This window comes from Mixophyes fleayi, chromosome 2 (genome assembly GCF_038048845.1).
Source record: "Mixophyes fleayi isolate aMixFle1 chromosome 2, aMixFle1.hap1, whole genome shotgun sequence".
NCBI lineage: Eukaryota > Metazoa > Chordata > Amphibia > Anura > Limnodynastidae > Mixophyes > Mixophyes fleayi.
Window position 1 is genome coordinate 160124257 of NC_134403.1, and position 20053 is coordinate 160144309.

The window sequence follows — 20053 nt, forward strand, 5'->3', positions numbered from 1 at the left end:
TATTCTAAAACCAATAAGTTATTAATTTGCATGTTTCAGTAATTACAGAGTAGGATCTAATTTAGTCTTGAAAGCAAGTACTTTACAAATAACATGGAAATAAAAAAGTACAGTGTTGTTATTTTGCTGGCATTAATGATTGGCTTTCAAACTGCAACCAACTATTCTATAAACACTGGGTGTCTGGATCACACATTGCCAGGCAAGTAGCCATTCTTCTAATCCCACATTCTGTTTGTTAGACGCCAATGGAAAAGTCCTAAAAGGAGACTGGATAATCATTCCAACATAAGCAGCTGGATAAACAGAAGAGACTTTAAAGACTTATTTGGCAGTGATGGACAGATGTTGGTAGTATAGCAATGTAGTTAACTGTAAGTGACAGGTGGGAAAGAAACACGGAATTTCCATTTAAAAAAATCTACATGTTCCCCACATTCCCAGAGGAAGTGAAAAACTAAATTGAAATTGATCATCAGTCTAAATTTTACAGTCATTATTCCAAAAAGCTTTTGTACTAAGTGGAATTTCTTCCCCTTTAGAGCAATGGGAAGGTCTGGTAAATATATTTAACTTATATACACTGCAAGAGGTTGTCAAGACCATTTGTTATTGTGTCTTTCAACTATATGTATCGCTAAATAAAACGCACATGCTGTTACTGCTCATATTGAGTCTGAAAGTAACTTGGACATAAATTCTTAGCTTAAAAAGAGCATGCAACTTGTGCGCAGTTCCGTCTGTATTCAAATCCAACTGTATCAAGATACGTTACGATTTGAATATGGTTGGAAATATGCTTTGTTTAAACAAGACTTGGCGGCCCACATAATAGACTGCAATATAAGCACGTGCGTATTTACAGAAGGCATAACTTTTATATAGTCATATATTAAAAAAAACTGTTAACAGTATTATCATGTAAAAATATACTTTTGAAATATTAATGCATATTTTTTAAATATTTTTTTTACATTTGTAACACCCCCTTTCCTGTAGATCAGCTGGGTGTCTATGTAAAGTGTATTGTGACCTGTGGTGTTTCCTTTACTTCTAATCTCAGTTAGTGCAGTGCCTTCACCTTGGTCTGAGTGTAGTAGGCTCGTCGTTGGGTAGTGTTCTTGACAAGCAACACCAGAGGGAAACCAAGGAACCCTCCACCCCCTACTAACAAAACCACAGGCACACACAGAAAGAGACAGCAATAGGCAAATTGGTCTTTGAAAGCCACAACTGCACTTTTATTGATTGGGCGCGTGCTCTCAAAGGATATTCATGTCTATTTAGACTTTATATATACCAAAATAGAATATCTCTTATATAAACTGTATTTTAAAAGTATCCCTTTAAAATATAGTGAATGTACAAGAATACAATGCAATACTTTAACCTTTCTTACCCTAGCCAAGAGGTACCTCTACCTCTGCATTTTTTATGTTTGTTATAATTAAACTTAAAATAACATTAAAAATTATATTGCAAACACAACAAAAAATGTAACTCTGTGATTGTACATGTACTGCTAAATTTACTAAAGTGTGAATTACAAATATGGTTGATAATTCAGCAGTATGTTCATTTTAACATAAACATTAACATAAAACTTGGAAGTTCTGCCAATCTGCAAAACATTTTGACAATTACATTGGTAGCAACTGAAATCCAGTAAATATGGGTAAAAGTGTGGTCTGCTTATAACTTACGTTAATTGGTGAAAATATTGTTTTAGTTTGGATTCAAAAAGAACAGTAACGAAACTAACCAGACAGTTTCACAGTATACAATATAATATGGCCCACATTATCCATAGATTGTTAATGTGAAGATACTGTAGGAATTTGCACCTCATAAACACTAATGTCATTAAGTAATGTACAAGTTGGAAACTTGTCACTTCTTTCCATAGTCAAATCATGAATGTTTTAGGAAAACTTTCATTCCTCTCACATGCTTCCTAAGGTATTTTGATGAAAATCAACATTAATTAGGATTTTATATCATGTTAAATGTAACGGTCTTTAAGTCAGCAAATATCTGGTGCCTTTAGTTGCAGGATACAGTTCATGATATTGCTTTGTAAATGCTGTGTTTCAGATGGCTTTATTCCCACTTTGTTGTGTTGTCATAACTCTGATTTACACTGAGTGCAGGGACTTTCATACAGCCAATGATAATAGTAGGAAAAATATATGTCTGAGATAAATTTTATGTGGCTTGGGACCATTAGTCTCTTGATTCGTCCCTTAGGCCAGCATGATCATTTCCTAAAGATTGGAAATTTAACAGTTAGCACATGGGTCAAGGCTGTCATATACAAAAGACTATAGGACCTGATGATGCAACTGAAAGCTTCATGGAACTGTAAGTTGGTGTCCATGGAACTGTATACTGTATATTGGTGCTCCATGGAACTGTATATTGGTACGCCATGGAACTGTATATTGGTACGCCATGGAACTGTATATTGGTACGCCATGGAACTGTATATTGGTGCTCCATGGAACTGTATATTGGTGCTCCATGGAACTGTATATTGGTGCGCCATGGAACTGTATATTGGTCCGCCATGGAACTGTATATTGGTCCGCCATGGAACTGTATATTGGTGCGCCATGGAACTGGATATTGGTGCGCCATGGAACTGTATATTGGTACGCCATGGAACTGTATATTGGTACGCCGTGGAACTGTATATTGGTGCGCCGTGGAACTGTATATTGGTGCGCCGTGGAACTGTATATTGGTGCTCCATGGAACTGTATATTGGTGCTCCATGGAACTGTATATTGGTGCTCCATGGGACTGTATATTGGTGCTCCATGGGACTGTATATTGATGCTCCATGGGACTGTATATTGGTACCCCATGCTACATTATTGTCAGAGTGGTACTCTGTGCTAGAAAAGGCCACGAAGAATTTATCTGCATACTCAGTAAATGGTTAAGTCCAAGGCAGTAGTGCTGAGGCAAGACACTGGATTGGAATCCCTGAGAATGTCAAAGAAATAAAACTATATATATATGGTTTTATGGGATCTGGAGAATCAGTGAGAACAAATTACTAAGCACTTTTTTGTGTTCTGCCAGCATTCTAATAAACAAAGTTATTTAAAACCACTTGCCTGGCTACTTGGTTTTAACATTAACCTCAAAGGCTAACTACATATTTAAGAGCTTACTGCGTCCCAATAAAAACATTTTTTTATTCTGTTGCCCAAGTTATATACCATGGCCACCTGCAAACATGTATTTAGCAGCTTCAGGCTGTGCCCTACACAAATATCATGTACAAATGGAGCCAAAAGACACTAGCCAATACCATTTAATCAAACAAAAAAATGTGAAACAGATGATCCTCATGTGAAAGAGGCAGCTAATAGCAGGAATATTATTGAGGTCAATTTATTTCTAGTAGGCATACAATACTTTGTACTATGTCATGAATTAAGCTGGGTACACACTACAGGATTAGAAATCTTCATGCACTCTGTTTTACCCAATTGCTGGCCCATCTGACTAGTAAGCCGTATTTTCAAAGACTCTCACCCTAACTTTAAAACTAATCAGCAGGGGAGCTAATCATTCTTAAAATAGTCCTACACCATGGGAATCTATGTAAGCTCATTTCCATTAGCAATCACATCATATTATATGTATGGATCTCTTTGTGAAGCTCTTCCATACAACATATCACCCTTAATGTATATCATATAGACTTGTCACAAAACCTTTCCAGTGGGTGTCATTCTGAAGAGTATATAAAAAACCTAATTATAAAGAGCATTTTTCTATCTATATGACTAACTGCACAGCCAGTCAAGTTGCAGAAATTTTACCACACTATGTAACACACCATATACGTCAGTATAAAGCACATTTAAAACACAATGAAGCATCACATGCAGCCGTAACAGTGCTAGAATTTGCTCTACCAAGCCAGACCTTATTCACATAATCTAGTCTCAGAGACTATATCTATCATGATGCAGAAACAAGCTACCAGCAGCAGAAAGGGAACCACATCTGACGTTACCCAATATTTTATGTGTTAAGACCAGGAACTAGCAAACACATCCTCACCCTCATCACCCCAAACTGGTCCAGACACAGATACGGAGACCAACACCACTCCGGCCACAAAGTGATACCCTTACTTTAAAGGCTCATAATGGTCATTCACAGGAAATTCAAAGAAAATTCAAAAAGCGGTTGGTGACTTAAACTATTTAACTGAGCTTTCCAAAACAACGTCGAATTTGGAACATATAACAGAGTCCAATTACAAATTTGAAAATGAGATGAATCGTGATCTGGACTATTTACACAGAGAAATAGAGTCTCTAAAAGAGAAAACAGAGGACCATGAAAAGCATCACAGATCTAAAGATCCCAGCTGGTTTGAAAAAGTGGAGATTTTGCCTATAGCAAGTTAGCAACCAATCAGATTCTAGCTGTCATTTTGTAGAATGTACTAAATAAATGATAACTATGAATCTGATTGGTTGCTATAGGCAACATATCCACTTTTTCAAACCCACAGCTTGATAAATTTACCACCTGGAAACTTTTGAGATTATTCCAATCTCCGTTTCCAGTCTCACTGACCATTAAATACAAATATAAATGGCACACATAGCTCTCTATCCTAAACCTAATAACACAGAGCGCATAAAGGCAGCAAGCATAAATTCACCGTACATGTTCTTCGATTAGTCAAAGATATAAATTATCCAGGACTTGGACCTCTATACAATCTCTAAAAGGCTTGAACTAAGTGAAATTATAAAGATATAATTATAGATGCGGCTTTCCTTTCAGACTCCTCTTAGACATGGGAGGAAGGCAAATAAATATCCGTGATTACAAAAAAAGGTGCAAGACACTGTGCCTGATTGGCTGCCTGGCCAACAATTAGCCAGGCTCATCTGAGCTTATATAATTTTGTGTTGCATGCTCCTTTAGTGTGGTTTAATCGTTATATAGAGGTTTTTTTCTCCTTTCTTTTTATGGATTGGATTGAAAGATTCCCACTGGATTACTCTAGACCAAGAGATAAAGAAGATTTAGAAGTATTTTATAGGTTCCAACATTTAATTATTAGTTATGGGTCCATGACTTTATTATTTATTACCATGCTGTTTGGCGTGAATTTTATGGGTTTGCAAACCACCACACATAGGATGCAGTGTGATAAGTCCTGCGGTTTGGATCTGAAAACCGCATCCAATGTGTGACAGTTTGCAAACCGAATACTAATCCACACTAATCACTTTGGTTTGCCAGAATTAACACCATTAAAATTAAGGTATTACCTAGGCTGTTGTACCAGTTTAAAACATTACCAGTCCATGTCCCTGGGCACTGTCTGACATCACTACAAGCACCTTGCTAGAAGTTCATAAGGAATCTGTAAAATCACACACTCAAAAAAGCCTGTTTAACTAAACAAACAGTGGCAGGAGGTTTCCTAATTTTGAAAACTATTATCGCGTTGTACAACTCACCAAGACATATTGTGTCATAGCATGCTGGTCCAGTTTTGAAAAGAAATTGGTTGATATTGAAGATGCTTATCTACTGGAGGATAGCCTGAATCCTCTTCCTTAGCTCTCTAGGAACTACAGACCAGCCTCATCTTATACAATCCCTTTACTATTCAATTCACCTTACAGATTTGGGATAAACCTAACAACCAACTAGAACTAATGGAAAATCTGTCTCCTCTCACTCCAATTTAGAGACACCCATTCTCAGGGGGAAATGTTGCAATATATGCACACACATGGGTAAAGTTAGGGACCAAGAGATTTCTGCATATTTTGCCCCTAATTCATTTGCAGGGGTTGAGTGAAAAGAACAATATCACCCTCACTTCAACTTCAGTACTTGCAGATTAAATGCTTTATCCAATCTTAGATTAAAGGATCTCCACTACAATGTTTAACATCATTTTAACCTACGTGCAGATACACCTCAAGAAGTTGGGGAACAATCTCCCTTTTGTATAGAAAAACACTTTTCACCTGACTCCCAGATTAAACAATTTTATTAAACATCTTTTGAAAGTGACCTCTCTTTATCAGTCGGGATGGTCACTCAACAACGAACAACAAATTCCTGGATTAATATAGTCGTCAAGGGAAATGTGTATAAAATTTACACAACATTAAAAAAAATAGAAATCGGAGAGTGTGGTTCTTGATTAAGTGGGTGTCTTAAATTCCAAGCCTCACAAGGTTCCCAAACATCCACAAATAAGATACTAGTAGTAAGGCACAGAACTGCTTTAAAATCACTGTTTTCCAAAATCAGCTATATATAAAAACACTGTATGATTGGGAGCTAGAGTAAAAAACACAAATAAAAATGTATATACAAATTAGCAGGAATAACAGTCAAACACTCAAATTTTAAATCGTCAATGTGGTATATATAGGTAATGAATCATAAAGATAGATATATTTAATTGTTCTCAGCATATATAATATATAAAAGTTTAAAACTGTAAAAATACTGGTACTCTTATTCCGCACTTTGCAAGGGATGCCCACTCTCCACTAACGTCTCCCATTTGCCATTGCAAACTTCTGCTCTTCTACAAATGCTGCCATCTTACTCTGTAAAGCCATGCAATTTGGCAGAAATGTAGGTGCAGTTGCACATATTAAGGCATCCCCAAAGAGAATTCAGAGACTTACCACTGTCATTTTACACTTCAAGAATGAAGCCCAGTGTGAAGAAGGAAATGCCCTCCTGGCCAATAGCATCTATTAGGAAAACCTTCACACAAGTAGGTAAGCAAACGCGGGCAGACAAGCACTGCACTGCGTCTTGTACTTACCTTGTATCTGGTTTTAAGTTTTCCACTGTAGAATGTGTCTGATTTGTAACCAAGATTGACTGATCTTTTCCAGGAGGTGCCCCATTTTCTTTTGAAATAACTTCATATTCTGGAAATAAAAAAAGATGGCTGATTAAGTTGTTTTCACAGTGCATCTGACTGAAATGTCAAGAAAGGTTATGCAAGCTTTCATGGAGTTCCAGTTTTCTCAGGACCAGAGCTGGAGCAACCATTAAGCGAACCAAAGCGGACGCCTGGATCTCTAAGGTGACTAAAACACTGATTGAGTGACATAATTCAATAATTGACATAATGTTAGTCAGTGTTTTTAGTTTCCCTGTCGTGCTCCTACACGGAGCATGGGCCGCTGACATGGCGGAGCTGCTGCTTCTCTATGTTAGTGATATGCTGGGAATACGACGCTGGGCTATGATGTCACAGCTAAGCTGCCACTCTCCCTGTCTGACAGAGGACCCCTCCCCTGCTTCATACAAAACAAGAAGTGGGGTTGTATCTGAAGGGGCCAGGGTGTTTCAGGTATAGTTTTTGCTACTGGATATCTATATTTCTGAATGTTTAAGAATTCTTATGACAAATGCACACCAAGTATAGAAATTGTGACCTACAACTCTTATTGCATTTGGCAAATAAACATAATGTGGCTATAAGTGAAGGACTGAACTTCATATAACAATCCAGTGGAAAATGTCATGTTTCTCTTCATTTTAGGCAGAGAACAAATATCGTTAGATTATAAATAATAAACAATAAGGATAACATATTTTCAAGTTTTTTGTTGTTTGTGGCATTTGGCTACATTATTACTGTATCTCCTCTCCCACTTTTTACATGCACAACCGTGTGTGAACTTACCCTATTATTTATAATGCTACCTCAAAATGAATGCAAGTTAAAAAAAAAAAAACACAACTACATACATAATATGATGAACCGTTAAAAAATAATCTCAATAAAAAAATTAGAAAAAAAGTAATAAAATAATTGTTATTATTATTTTGAATAGAGGAAAAACAAGTGCAGAACGCACAAACTAAGATAAATACAATAAAGAGAAACCTAAACACAGAAACCTAAACACATACATTCATAGAGGATACTTCTACATAATCTCCAAACATTTCCCTAAATCTTAAAAGTTAAATAACTTTCTGATACAGTTTACAAGAGGAAGCAAAATGACACCAGTTATTACAATAGTTTACAGATCAAAATACTGTTTTTTAAATATAGGGTACATTAGACTGTAATCATAAGAAGATGTGTTGTAACATTAATTGGCCTAATTTCAGAAGAATATAAACGTTGAACATTTAGTGGGCAGGAAATCCCTGTTTTAAAGTTCCATCTTTTACTAAAAAATGACATCATCACAACACATGTTAAGCTGTGCTATACATTATGAAAACCATCCACACAATATGCTACAAATACGAGCAATCAACCTATTGCAGAGGAAAATATCTGTATATATACTCATGTATAAATACATATTGAGACAAAATGCCTTTACTACTATAGAACAATTTTTTAAAGCATATATTTGAAACCTGGTTCATACTAGCATCTTTAATCAACTTGGTCCTGTTATGCCGGAATTCATAATGTATCCCAATTATTAAACATTATAGTGCCATGAAAGATAGATTTTATGTTTATCAATGAGATATTAATCGCATCTTGTTACTTGAAAGCTGTGTAGAGAAGGATAATTATTTCTTTCAGGCAACTCCTCAAATGGGTTGCCAATTAAATTCTATAATATGTTAGATAATTGAACTGGAGCTTGTGAAACAAGGTTACAAATATGACCATAGAAACACAGAATATGTGTCTTCTTCTTGTGATCCTGCTGTCTCTGATTTCCAGGCACATATTGTATGTACCTGCCCAACAAAGTTCTTGGAAATTGTTCACATTCTTATGTAAGCATTTATAAGAGTCCCCCGGCCTGGTGGCTAGTGTAAAGCACTCATACCAGTCTGGTCACTACTGTAAAGCCAACCTCCCAATCTAATTAATGTCTAGTGTATAGCAGACCTCCCAATCTAATGACTAGTGCAGTGGATCCCAAACTTTCTTAGCTCAAAGAACCCTTAGGGTCTCCATAATTTTTTCAAGGCACCCCTAGCCAAAAATAATTACCAAATAGTTTACCGCCCTGCTTACCCTGGCTGCGAGACCCCTATGAGATCACAGTTTAGGAATTACTGGACTAGTGTAGAGCAGGCCTCTCAATCTAACGACTAGTGTATAGCAGACCCCCTAATCTTATGGCAAGTCTATAGCAGACCTCCCAAACTAGTGGCTATTGAATAGCAGACCTCCCAGTCTGATGGCAAGTGTACTGCTGGCCTCCCAATTTGATATCTACTGTTTAGCAGACTTCTCAATCTGATAAGGTCTAGCAGTCATTCTAATGCAGTGGCCAGTGTATAGCTGCACTGCTCCACCCTCAATATACTCACTGTTCTTTCACTTGCTAATTGTTAGAACGTAGAGCCTCCGGCAGCTGTCAGTTACATCTAATAGAGGGCTCCCAGTGCGCCATCTTGTTCACAGTATAACACAAATAACTATTTGTACTGTTTCCTGTGTAACACTATTAGCAAATCAGCACATTGAGAGCTGCCTGCGAGATTGTAATTACAATTACAGCAGCTCAGCTCTTCCTCCTACCACTGACCAATTGAACGGTTCTCTGCTATACTCGCCTGAGGGATATTCTAACCGTAGGTTTGTATTTCTCCCAAGCATATTGAGAGAACTATCCTGAAACTTTTAATTAAGCTGTGTTTAGATTGTAAGTGTTAAGAAAATTGCATGTAAAAATATAGCTAAACCTAATTAGAGGATTAAAAGATGATAAATATGATATAATAATGCTAATGTAAGAGACTAAACACATAATAAACCAAATTTTGGGACGGGGCACAATGATGCCGCTCTTGCCTCCTGTTCTCAACAGAGAAGAGTGGGGGCCTCTTCTGAGTATGTGCGGTTGGTAAAGAGACAGAGGAGATAGCAGGGTCCCTCAACAGCACAGGGAAGTAATGTGACTCACCTGAGAAACAGGTGTGGGAAGACATTTTCTTTGTATCACAACCAATTAGAACAAGTGGATGTATGAACTGTTTCATATAAAGGTATGTTGAAAACCACAAAGTTGACACATCCATCTAGTTCTAATTGAGTGCCATTCAAAAAATGTAAAGCATTCAAAAATCTAGGCTCTCTAATGTATTCTGAGCTCCAAAATATTCTTCTTCCATGTTTGTGTTCTATGATGCAAAAACAAAATATTAGTCCAACCAAGCCTGATTTTGCACAATTTCTCATCCTGTCTTCACAACACCTCCATTGTATTCATGCATGTCCCAAACTGCCCAGATCACCACACCGCCAACCCACAGAGATCACATGTCCAATCCAGCTGGGTATGACCCAATGCACCCACATCACACCCTCAAAACACCCCAGGCATGCCCTCAAATTGTTACGCCACAGAAGCTTCCTGATGATAAAAATAGGACTGTCCTGTAAAAATCAAGACTTTAGGGGTTATTTCATAAGCTCAACTTACCTAATAATGTTTGATGTAAACCATTAAAAAATATAGTTTCCAGAATAAGTTATTCTTATTCATTTGTCCCTTATTGTTTACATGTACTATATATCTCTGTTCCAGTTTACACAAATAAAACACGGCTGTTCTACTAACCAGTGACTGTATCATTGTCAGGCTGATCCCAATCTAAGATAACAAAGGATGGACACCCTTCTACAGTCACAACCGTGAGATTGGATGGCGGATTCTGAGGAGCATTGATGATTTCCTGGTTGGAGCCCTCTTCTACAGGAAAGTATTTCATAGATTCTGTGATAGAGCAGGGAATTTTCTCATCCTTGCTCATGTACATTACATGTGGTGCTGCAAAACAATCACAGAGAGATTAACATGACAGTAGCACATGTACAGCATAACTCAATAGCATGAATAAGCACCATAAATAATATCAGTGGAGGAAGAAAATCAACCTCATGGAAACGGTTGTCTGACAGGACAATATTTTATGGTAACTTTTACACATTTGCTTCACACATGTTTTTTTAATCTAATTCATATCAGATCATAATATATTTCAGCTTAGTAAGTACAATGTATAAGTAATTTAATACATGTAGTTGATTTATGCTCTTTAGTAAGTTTATTGCTGACCACATATGCACAGCGATTATAATAGGGTGACGTGACAACTGCCCAGATGCCTGGGGCAATATGGGACCAACGGTTACAGGCCCTATCTGCCCCAGGACCATGGACCTTGGAGTGTTGAGTCGTGCACTTTATTGAGGAGAAGAGAGTCTGGACATGGATCTCCCTTTACCCAGCAGCTCTTATCCTGCTGTGGAGCCTGGTGGAGGAGGGGTCAGAGTGCTGCACTGCTGTGCACTGCAACAATTTCCGCAGCTACTCCTTGATGTGGGTAGAGACCAGTGTCACAGGTGGTCATCGGCATTCTGCACAGAGATCCTTCCCACATGAAGTCATGGGAATCTGCTGTGAAGTAGACCTAAGCCCCTTACCACAAGACACCACAAAAGGTTAGGATAGGCAGGTGGAAGAAGGGAGAGTTTGGGGCATTAATGAAGAGCATATGTGGGGAGTGCTATATACCCTCCCCACTCTCTTTGTCATATATGAAGCCCACCCTTCCCACCATCACATATAACAAGCAATGATGGGAGAAATGGAGGGGAGTATATTCTGGCCGAGGTCCAGGAGAGCGGTGTCTGTCTATATTAATCCCCATGTTGTCTGTCCAATTTGGCCACTCGCATGTAACTAAATAAGAAAGTAAAAGTGTCAAATGGCAGGATCAGTCCATGTGTGGCTGGTTCTGTGATGTATGATGTGGTATGTAAGGTTTATCATAAGTTAATATAAACATATATCAACCGTAACATTCCACATTTTTATTATTAGAAACAATTGTAACTCCTTACCTACATATCTGGATTTTCCCAATGCATCAATATCTGATTTTGGAGAAGGACTGAACACAGTGGTCTCAACTGAAAATAAAGCACATAAGAGTAAATTATATTTAGGGCTCTATTTATCAGCCATATGAGAAGGGCAGCACATGTAGGTAGCTTTTTTTTTTGTTTGTATTCATTCTGTAAAAAGAATGTGGGGTGTTAAACTGTCCATGCATAATTACGAATTTGCCTAGAAGCCTTTAAATTATATTGCAAAATAAAGCAAACATTTTGATCCAAGAATTACTGTAGCATATTTTATCTTTACTTTTTTGCATCTTTTTTCCTTCCAGATTTTTTCTATTGCTATTACCACTGGTAATGGAATGAACAACTAGGAGACAGGTAGAACAAGAAACCCAGCAGGTGGAAAAAAGATAGTAGGACTCATGGCACTTAAAACGTGCAGTAAACCATAGCAACCAACACAACACTTACTTTTATTGTCTAACTTGCGGTAGGCAGATAAAAGCTTCTTGCTAATTGGTTGCTGTAGTGTAGGGTACTTTTTGCACCTAAATGCAATACTAGTAATTACACCTAACACCTGTCACTCTGCATAGCTTTATTTATTTATTTTAAATAAAACTGTTTTATTGGTTTAAACAGGGTACAAAGGTGAAAAACAACAATATGTCAAAAGATGTTGTGGTATAGTGGTTATCGACAAAACAATATTAAAGTGCAAAAATAGCGTCTAAACAAGTGAGAGCAACCAAAATAAACCATGGGATAATCTTATACCGAGGGTTTTTTAGGGGGGAAGACATACAATGGGATTTTAGTTAGTAAGTGTGGGAGTGCCAGAGTGATGGTGATCAGCAATAAATCTTGGATGAAGATGAGAATATGTTGTGGTTATAGGAGGGGTAGCTCCATAGTGATTGGTCCAAGGTGATCAGACCACTTGGAAGGCAGTATGGGTACTGTGCAACATGGCTGTTATACTCTCCATATGATAAGTGTCTCATACGTTCTGAATAGTACTGGAGAGAGAAGGTGGGGAGATGTTTCTCTAGTGTGCGGCTATGAGGCATGTTGCCGCATTTATTATGTGACGGATACGTTTTTGTGAGTGGCGAGGAATATCAGGGATAAGCCTTCAGCATAGCTTTAATTGGAGGAATGGTTGATTTCCTTTCTTTCCTTAATACACAGTCATATAGACCAGTTGTGTGCAACCTGTTGAGCAGGATCTCATGTGGGCTTGCAAAATCTGTTTTTGTGGTCCCCTAGTTGTCAAAAATTCATTGTTCCAGGGCCTTAAAAACAAGGGCCCTGTGACACATTGGTTCTTCAGAGTCTGTTGCACCATATAAATAAATTAAGATAATGGGCTCCCATAACAATGGCACAGGGACACATGGAATCCCATGGACAATGGCACAGGGACACATGGAGTCCCATGGACAATGGCACAGGGACACATGGAGTCCCATGAACAATGGCACAGGGACACATGGAGTCCCATGGACAATGGCACACGGACACATGGAGTCCCATGGACAATGGCACAGGGACACATGGAGTCCCATGGACAATGGCACAGGGACACATGGAGTCCATGGACAATGGCACAGAGACACATGGAGTCCATGGACAATGGCACAGGGACACATGGAGTCCCATAATTTTTGTTGCAATGCAATACTGTACAGCTTCCAAAAGTATAGCACATTCTTCCAATACAAGCAGTTGACAAAACTGCATCAGGATGGATGTGCTGGTGTATATGTTGTAGATGCTGTAGCCCGAAACTGACACCTATCTGTACTGAAAAATGTTTTTACACAATAGCACTTTGTAAACGGCATTTTTTTTTTCTTACATGTGTATTTACGATTGTACTGTTCTCATTTCCCTAGATCAGGGTCTGGCTGCAGTGAAGAATATTTAGGTAATATGTCTGCCAATAGCAAACTGAAAGGAACACCCTGACTGAGATCATTATTATTACTGGATGAAAACATGTCTAAATGGCCAATGTCCTTTTCATAAGTTTCCCTTCTTTTAAACGTTGCTGTTTTTTAATCATTGTTTTCATTCCTGGATCAGGATGTCTAGAGGAACTTGAAAGATTCCACAGAGAAGGTAGAACTGCGAAATAAAGCTGTAAGAATAGCACATAGCTTACAAGATTACCGGTAATTTATTCCTTTGGAATATATTCTTTTTATTTCTTAAACAGAAAACCGTTATAGCACATTTCTCTTATTCCAAATCTGATAAGATTATTGTCCATTTAAAAATGAATGCATGTCATGCCACTGGTTTTGGAATCAGTATAATTAAATAATATTCACAATTAATGAAGGTAGTCTGTTATAGAAATGACAGGCAATAATAAAATAAAAATAAAATAAAGGTCAATCAATATACTAGATTTAAAAGATGGTAAATTGAAAGAAAACATTTAAATAATATACCTACTAATATATAAAGCAGTCGAGAAAACCACAGAGAGGAGGTCAGAAGGCTATTTAGTAAATGCTGCAGGAGGGGTCATATGAAGGTGGACAACACCTTCAAATGTAACATTAATGTTATATGTGCTTGATACATTTTAACAGCATCCCAATTAGTGTCAAGGTATGTAACTGCATTTAGGGGCTCAGACTTATGCTGGATGCAAATCCTTTTTAATCACTATATGGGGGTTTTCTGTATAAAACATGCATCAATTGTGATTTAAGTGGAACTTTGGGTTCTATAAATGTGATTAAGCATATCCCATAATCACAAGACAGGAGCTTGGATTTCTGCACATGCTTGATTAAACACTTCGTAACCACTGCTAATCATTGGGTCAATACAAAAAAAGGAGTATTTTAGGAGTATTATATTTCTTTTTTCCTTGTCCTACTCCTCACATATTGATATGATTAGAAAATTGGACAACTGATGCAGTTGCTTCAGACAGGAGGCGATGGAGGACAGCAAAATACAGGGATTTATTTTTAGAAATGGAAATTTTGTCCCTGAAGAAAAAGACTACATCTAGAGATATCTGATGGCAATGGTGAAAGCAAAAAGACAAAAACCTGTACGAACACCATTAGACCCTAAAACACATGGGATTCCTAATATCTCCATTACATAGCATAAACTATACTTATGAGTAAAGGTCTTAAACTTGCACCCACTCAAAAAGTACGAATATTCAAATTTTCATAGATCTAAATAAGCTTGTGAGAAGACTCGCCCTCGAAAAATATAAATATATAATTTTTTAAAAATGAGATCCCTTTCGGGTGGATTCACCTGCCTAACAAGCCTTATGATGTTCCCTAACAAGCTGGGATAAAACCTATATCTAAATTGTATGCCTTGACATCAATGAGAAGCCATATTGATATTCTTTTCTGAAATGTTCAGAAAGACTTCTGTGAAACTGAGTATGTAGGTAAAGCTCAAATGAATTTAACTCCACTTGAAAAACAAGCTCTAAAATATCTGATGGCAAATCAGAAATTGATTATCAAATAAGCCAATAACGGTGGAGTAATGATTATATCAATGAAGCTAATAGACTATTTAGAGAGACACTAAACCATACACAGATTTAATACAGAATTCTACAGATGAATTTGCGATAGTACTAGGATTTAATAGATAAGGCCTTAAAGGTGGGTGTAATTTTGAAGGAAGAATTTTTTTTTTTTTTATACAATATTTTTATTTAAATGTCTGAACAGTACAGATAAGACTCAACATACAACAAGCTAGAACACAGTTCCAGTTCTTCTGGAGATACAAGCATATGAAAAGATACATGTAGAACGTCAAACAGAAGAAAACAACTCAAAGTACATATGCACATCTAAGTTAACTTGTAGCCCATTTAGACAGGTATGCTCCCACTCATTCCCACTAAACACGGTAACTTCAGAGCCCACCACCCAGACGTCCAGAAACTGTACACAAAAAAGTCCTCCCATATAAGGGGGAAGGGGGGGGGTTGACACTCAGGGTGGGTCATAATCTGCCACCAGCAATCTTAATGCATATCTGGACTTCACCCAGCGAGATCAGACTTTATAGTATTTTAGTATAGTGTTTCTGGACTGATAGGTAAACCGCTTATGTCTCACAGCTTCTTTCACCAGTACCACCCAGGCAGCATAACTGGGTCCCTCCCGGGCCATCCACGTCCGAGCTATACTAAACTTAGCTATTGCGAGGAGATTAATAAAATATCTGGTCACGCTCCTGCCAAGTAGTAGGTCCACTCCGAAACAATATAGAATAAACAAAATACCTTGGCTGGCACTGTAAATATGGTAGTGAACTAGTGATGCCAATGTACGAGGTCTGCAATCTCAAACAGACATATATAGAAACCCAAAAAATTACAATGGCATCACAGTTCCACTCCGAAACAAACACACAAGTCCTAGGAAACAACAAAGTAGCCTCAATACCCGTATATCGTATCCCACCACCACTTCTGACTAGAAGACCCCAACCACAGCATAGCCACAGAGGAGATGCCAGAAGACAGCAGGGGCTACTCTGCATTTTGGGCAAATAGAATCAGTTCTGACACCCATCTGGTGCAGCCTGTGTGGGAAGTAATAAACCCTATGTAATATATATATAATTGTACTTGTCTAAATCTGGTACAGGAGGTGCCCCCCTAACACTGTCAAGCATGAAACTCCAGTCATCATCAACTAAGGGGACTAGGTCCATCTTCCATTCCAGCTGCAACCTGCCTAAATAATCAGAAACAAGCAGGGAATGGACATTGGCATAGGGAATGGAAATGATCTTAGTTGCACCCACCGGTCTGAGAAGTAATCAGAGGATGACCAAGCTGAAAAAAATAGGAGCACTGCTAAAATGGGCATCCAAAGCATGCCGGAGTTGCAAAAACAGAATGGACAACTGGGAGGGGGAATACCAATTCTAGCTGTGCAAATGATTGAAGGGTGCCATGAGAATACTGTAGAATTGACTCAAGAATGTGACCCCCACGGCATGCCAGCAAAGCCCCCAGAAGCCCGGGAACAACAGAGAGCGGACAGCTTAATTCTCACCCGCTTCTACCCCCAGACCAGCAAGGACAGGTATTTGTTGATCTTGGAAAAGAGCCATCTTGGAAGATACACAGGATAGTGGTAAAGTGGGTATAGGAATTTCAGTTGAAGGACCATTTTAATGAGATCAACCCTACCCAACATAGGCAGGATCAGTTTTATCCAAGTAGAAGTTGTGGCCTGAAGATAACTGATTACAGGATCAATATTCATTGATAAATAATCAGCAAACAAATGTGTGACCCATATCCCCAGGTATTTAAATTTAATGAGGAATATGCTAGACTTGGACCAGTTTATCCTCAGGCCAAAAAATTATCCACAAGACATAAGTGTGGCAATTGACATATCCGAATCTCTAAGGAACAGAAGCATCTCATCGGCATACAATTCAATTTTGTCAATCTTGTTCCAGACCCTTTGGCCATAGATAGCAGGATGTGCTTGAATTAAACAAGTCAATGGCTCAACAGCTATAGCAAACAGGGCCAGGAGAGAGGGGACACTCATGGCATAGTAGCTCCTGTATCAAAATAGCTGCTTTGATAAACGGGGTAAAGAGCAAAGAGGACATGTTCAAATGACAAATGTAGGCAGGGATATATGTGCATAGCTCCACTGATCTTGTCTTATTGGTAGGAACAAAGAAAAGAGTTTGGAGGAGTGGTAATTATATAGAAACAGTCACTTTGTTCACATTACGTGAGACCTGGTGGTAACTAAGAGTAAAAAAAGGTGAAAAGTGGAAAAGAATCGAGTGCTGGGAACTTCATAAACTTGTTACAGACATTGGCAACATTGGCTGGTATGATTGGGGAGAACCTCTCGAATGTACTTCGTTCTTCAAAATATATCAAAAGCATAACAAAGTTTTTGACCAATGAAAGGCAAGATATTCAGCAAGTCAGTGGGGCCACAATATGTGGCTGTCTGTGATATAAGGCAAAAGCTTACCAACCATTTTCTCAACCTCTGGTTAGGAGTCTTCATGGCTCAAAACATGTAATGGCATTGCCGGATACGGGGCTTCTACCTCTAGAAATTTCTGCTACGCTGGCTGAACTATTCTGGCTGCTGGACAGCTCCCTGTCTTTACTCTGTGTTCAAGCTCAGTTTAACTGTTCTTTTGATATTCCGGCAAGCTTTAGCTCCATCTCCTGACTTCTTATATAAGCCTGCCTGTTCCAGTCTTCCTTGCCAGATTATTGTGCTCCAGCCAGTCATCTAATTCCTGCTGCTGTTGCTTCATCCTGCCTCCATTTATCCATTATTTGTGTACTGATCTTGGATTGTCATCGACTATGATTCTTCCAGAACCCTTTGCCCTGTTTGCTTCACTGTGTACCATTCCCAGGTGCCATTGACAACTCTCATTATAATTAACCTTGAAATCCTGCCTTTCTTCTTGCCACCAGACTACAATCCAGTCTCCAGACCGTATATTAGGTCAGATCAAGAGAGGGGCTGGGGTACTATTTCTGTCACGAGGGTTCTAATAACGGAATTATTCACCCAGCTGATAGAGGTTTTAATAGTGGAAGGTATTAGTAAGCAAAAAATCAGGATGGATACAAGAGAGATGGTGCTGTTTTGGGCAACAGAATGGTAGCCTGCCTTGGGAGCTGACTTCAAGGGAGATACATTTTGTTGCTATGAAGGTTTTGCTTGTGGTTGTATTCAGTGGTCAAAGTGGGCTGGTATATGGTGGCATGCTATATTGTCACTTCTCTTACTGCCTTCATAGTAAAACTAATTCCAAATTCCATTACTTTTTTCCATACTGCCACTTCGACAACTGGTTGTATTATACATTTCTAGCATTACACATAATATAATACAATATATAATAATATAATATATCATTTGTGCTATATAAAGAGGAAGAGCAATATATTTGAATATATAGATTATACATATAGTATACACAGAATATAAATATTTTAATGAAATGAAACAGTGTAATCCCCCATATAACAATCTTACACCTGTCCCCATTGTTTCCTGGACAGTTTTGGACAAAGTCTAGCAGATTCAAGTAATCCTAATATTGGTAGCTACACTTTAAGCTATTACTTCATCTTGGATTTTATAGGGCAAGCAGCTTGCCATATTTCCAGTTTTTGCCCAGATAATCAAGCTTTGAGTCCTGCTTCCAGCTTTTAGATTGCTGTTTGAGTTTTGGTGATCTAGAAATCTCTATACTATAAAGGCAGGTTTGAAATAAAATTATATTATTCCTGCAAATGCACTGTAATTAGACTGATCTGGGGATAGAGGGGGATAAACAGGAATGGGGTAGGAGAATGAACTGAACAGATTTACAAAAGGTGCACCAATAAAAGTTTTAAATAATATACCTTAGCTGATTGAAAAGTATATTAAATATAACCTATATGTCATAGTACTATAGCTACGTCTCGGTCATACCATATGAGAAGTAGAACACATATGGGACAAATGCTCTAGACATAAACAAAACCCATGCCTTAATTATAACTCAACATTTACTGGAGAAATATCCAATATAAATGCATGGGGAGATGACAGGTCACTTTTATAGCTCAGCATATCACAAGCACTCCATCATACCTAGATCTTCCTCTGGAGCAGGTAAAGTTGGCTGCTTCTTTGGAGTCTTTATAGATATAGTTGTATGGTTGGGCCTGGCAGTTGAAGGAGCACGTGGTATCAGGATATCTCCTTGTTAAAGAAACAGGCACATGCTAAGTCAGGATAGTAAATAATAATAATTCTATGTTTCATATTAAAGCTAAATGCTCATTTTCAAAAGTTTGAAGCCAAACTAAATCTGCTTACATACAAAATCTAATAATTCATTATTTGGGAACAGAGAAATGTGTGTTAATTTCACAAGTAATACATCTAGCAGTTTCATCAGGCTGGGTAAGACTATGGAAATGGAATCAAGTGTTTAGACGGTAGTTTGACACACTCTTATGAAGGGCAGTGCTGTGCTTCCCACAGGGCCGGTGCTAGGGTCCACGGCGCCCCCCCCCCCCCCCCCGCAAAAATCGCCGCCCCCCCCCGCAAAAGTCGCCCCCTCCTCCCTCCTCTCCTTACCTTGTCTCACCACCGCCGCCTCTCTGCTCCG

General features: G+C 38.2%; 1 protein-coding gene across 30 annotated transcripts in view; it reads right to left on the bottom strand.

The window, feature by feature from the left end:
- The window catches only part of ABI3BP (ABI family member 3 binding protein), a 310231-nt gene that overhangs the window by 60863 nt on the left and 229315 nt on the right, over positions 1-20053 (bottom strand). For 29 of the 30 annotated variants that reach the window (XM_075194852.1, XM_075194849.1, XM_075194847.1 and 26 more), the window contains 4 exons: positions 19531-19641; positions 11867-11935; positions 10581-10790; positions 6842-6950 (listed from right to left, as the gene is read on the bottom strand). In XM_075194852.1, coding sequence (XP_075050953.1) covers positions 6842-6950; positions 10581-10790; positions 11867-11935; positions 19531-19641 — 499 coding nt within the window. Of the gene's footprint in view, positions 1-4863; positions 5041-6841; positions 6951-10580; positions 10791-11866; positions 11936-19530; positions 19642-20053 lie in introns of those variants that run through there. The other variant, XM_075194875.1, reaches the window with a different exon arrangement.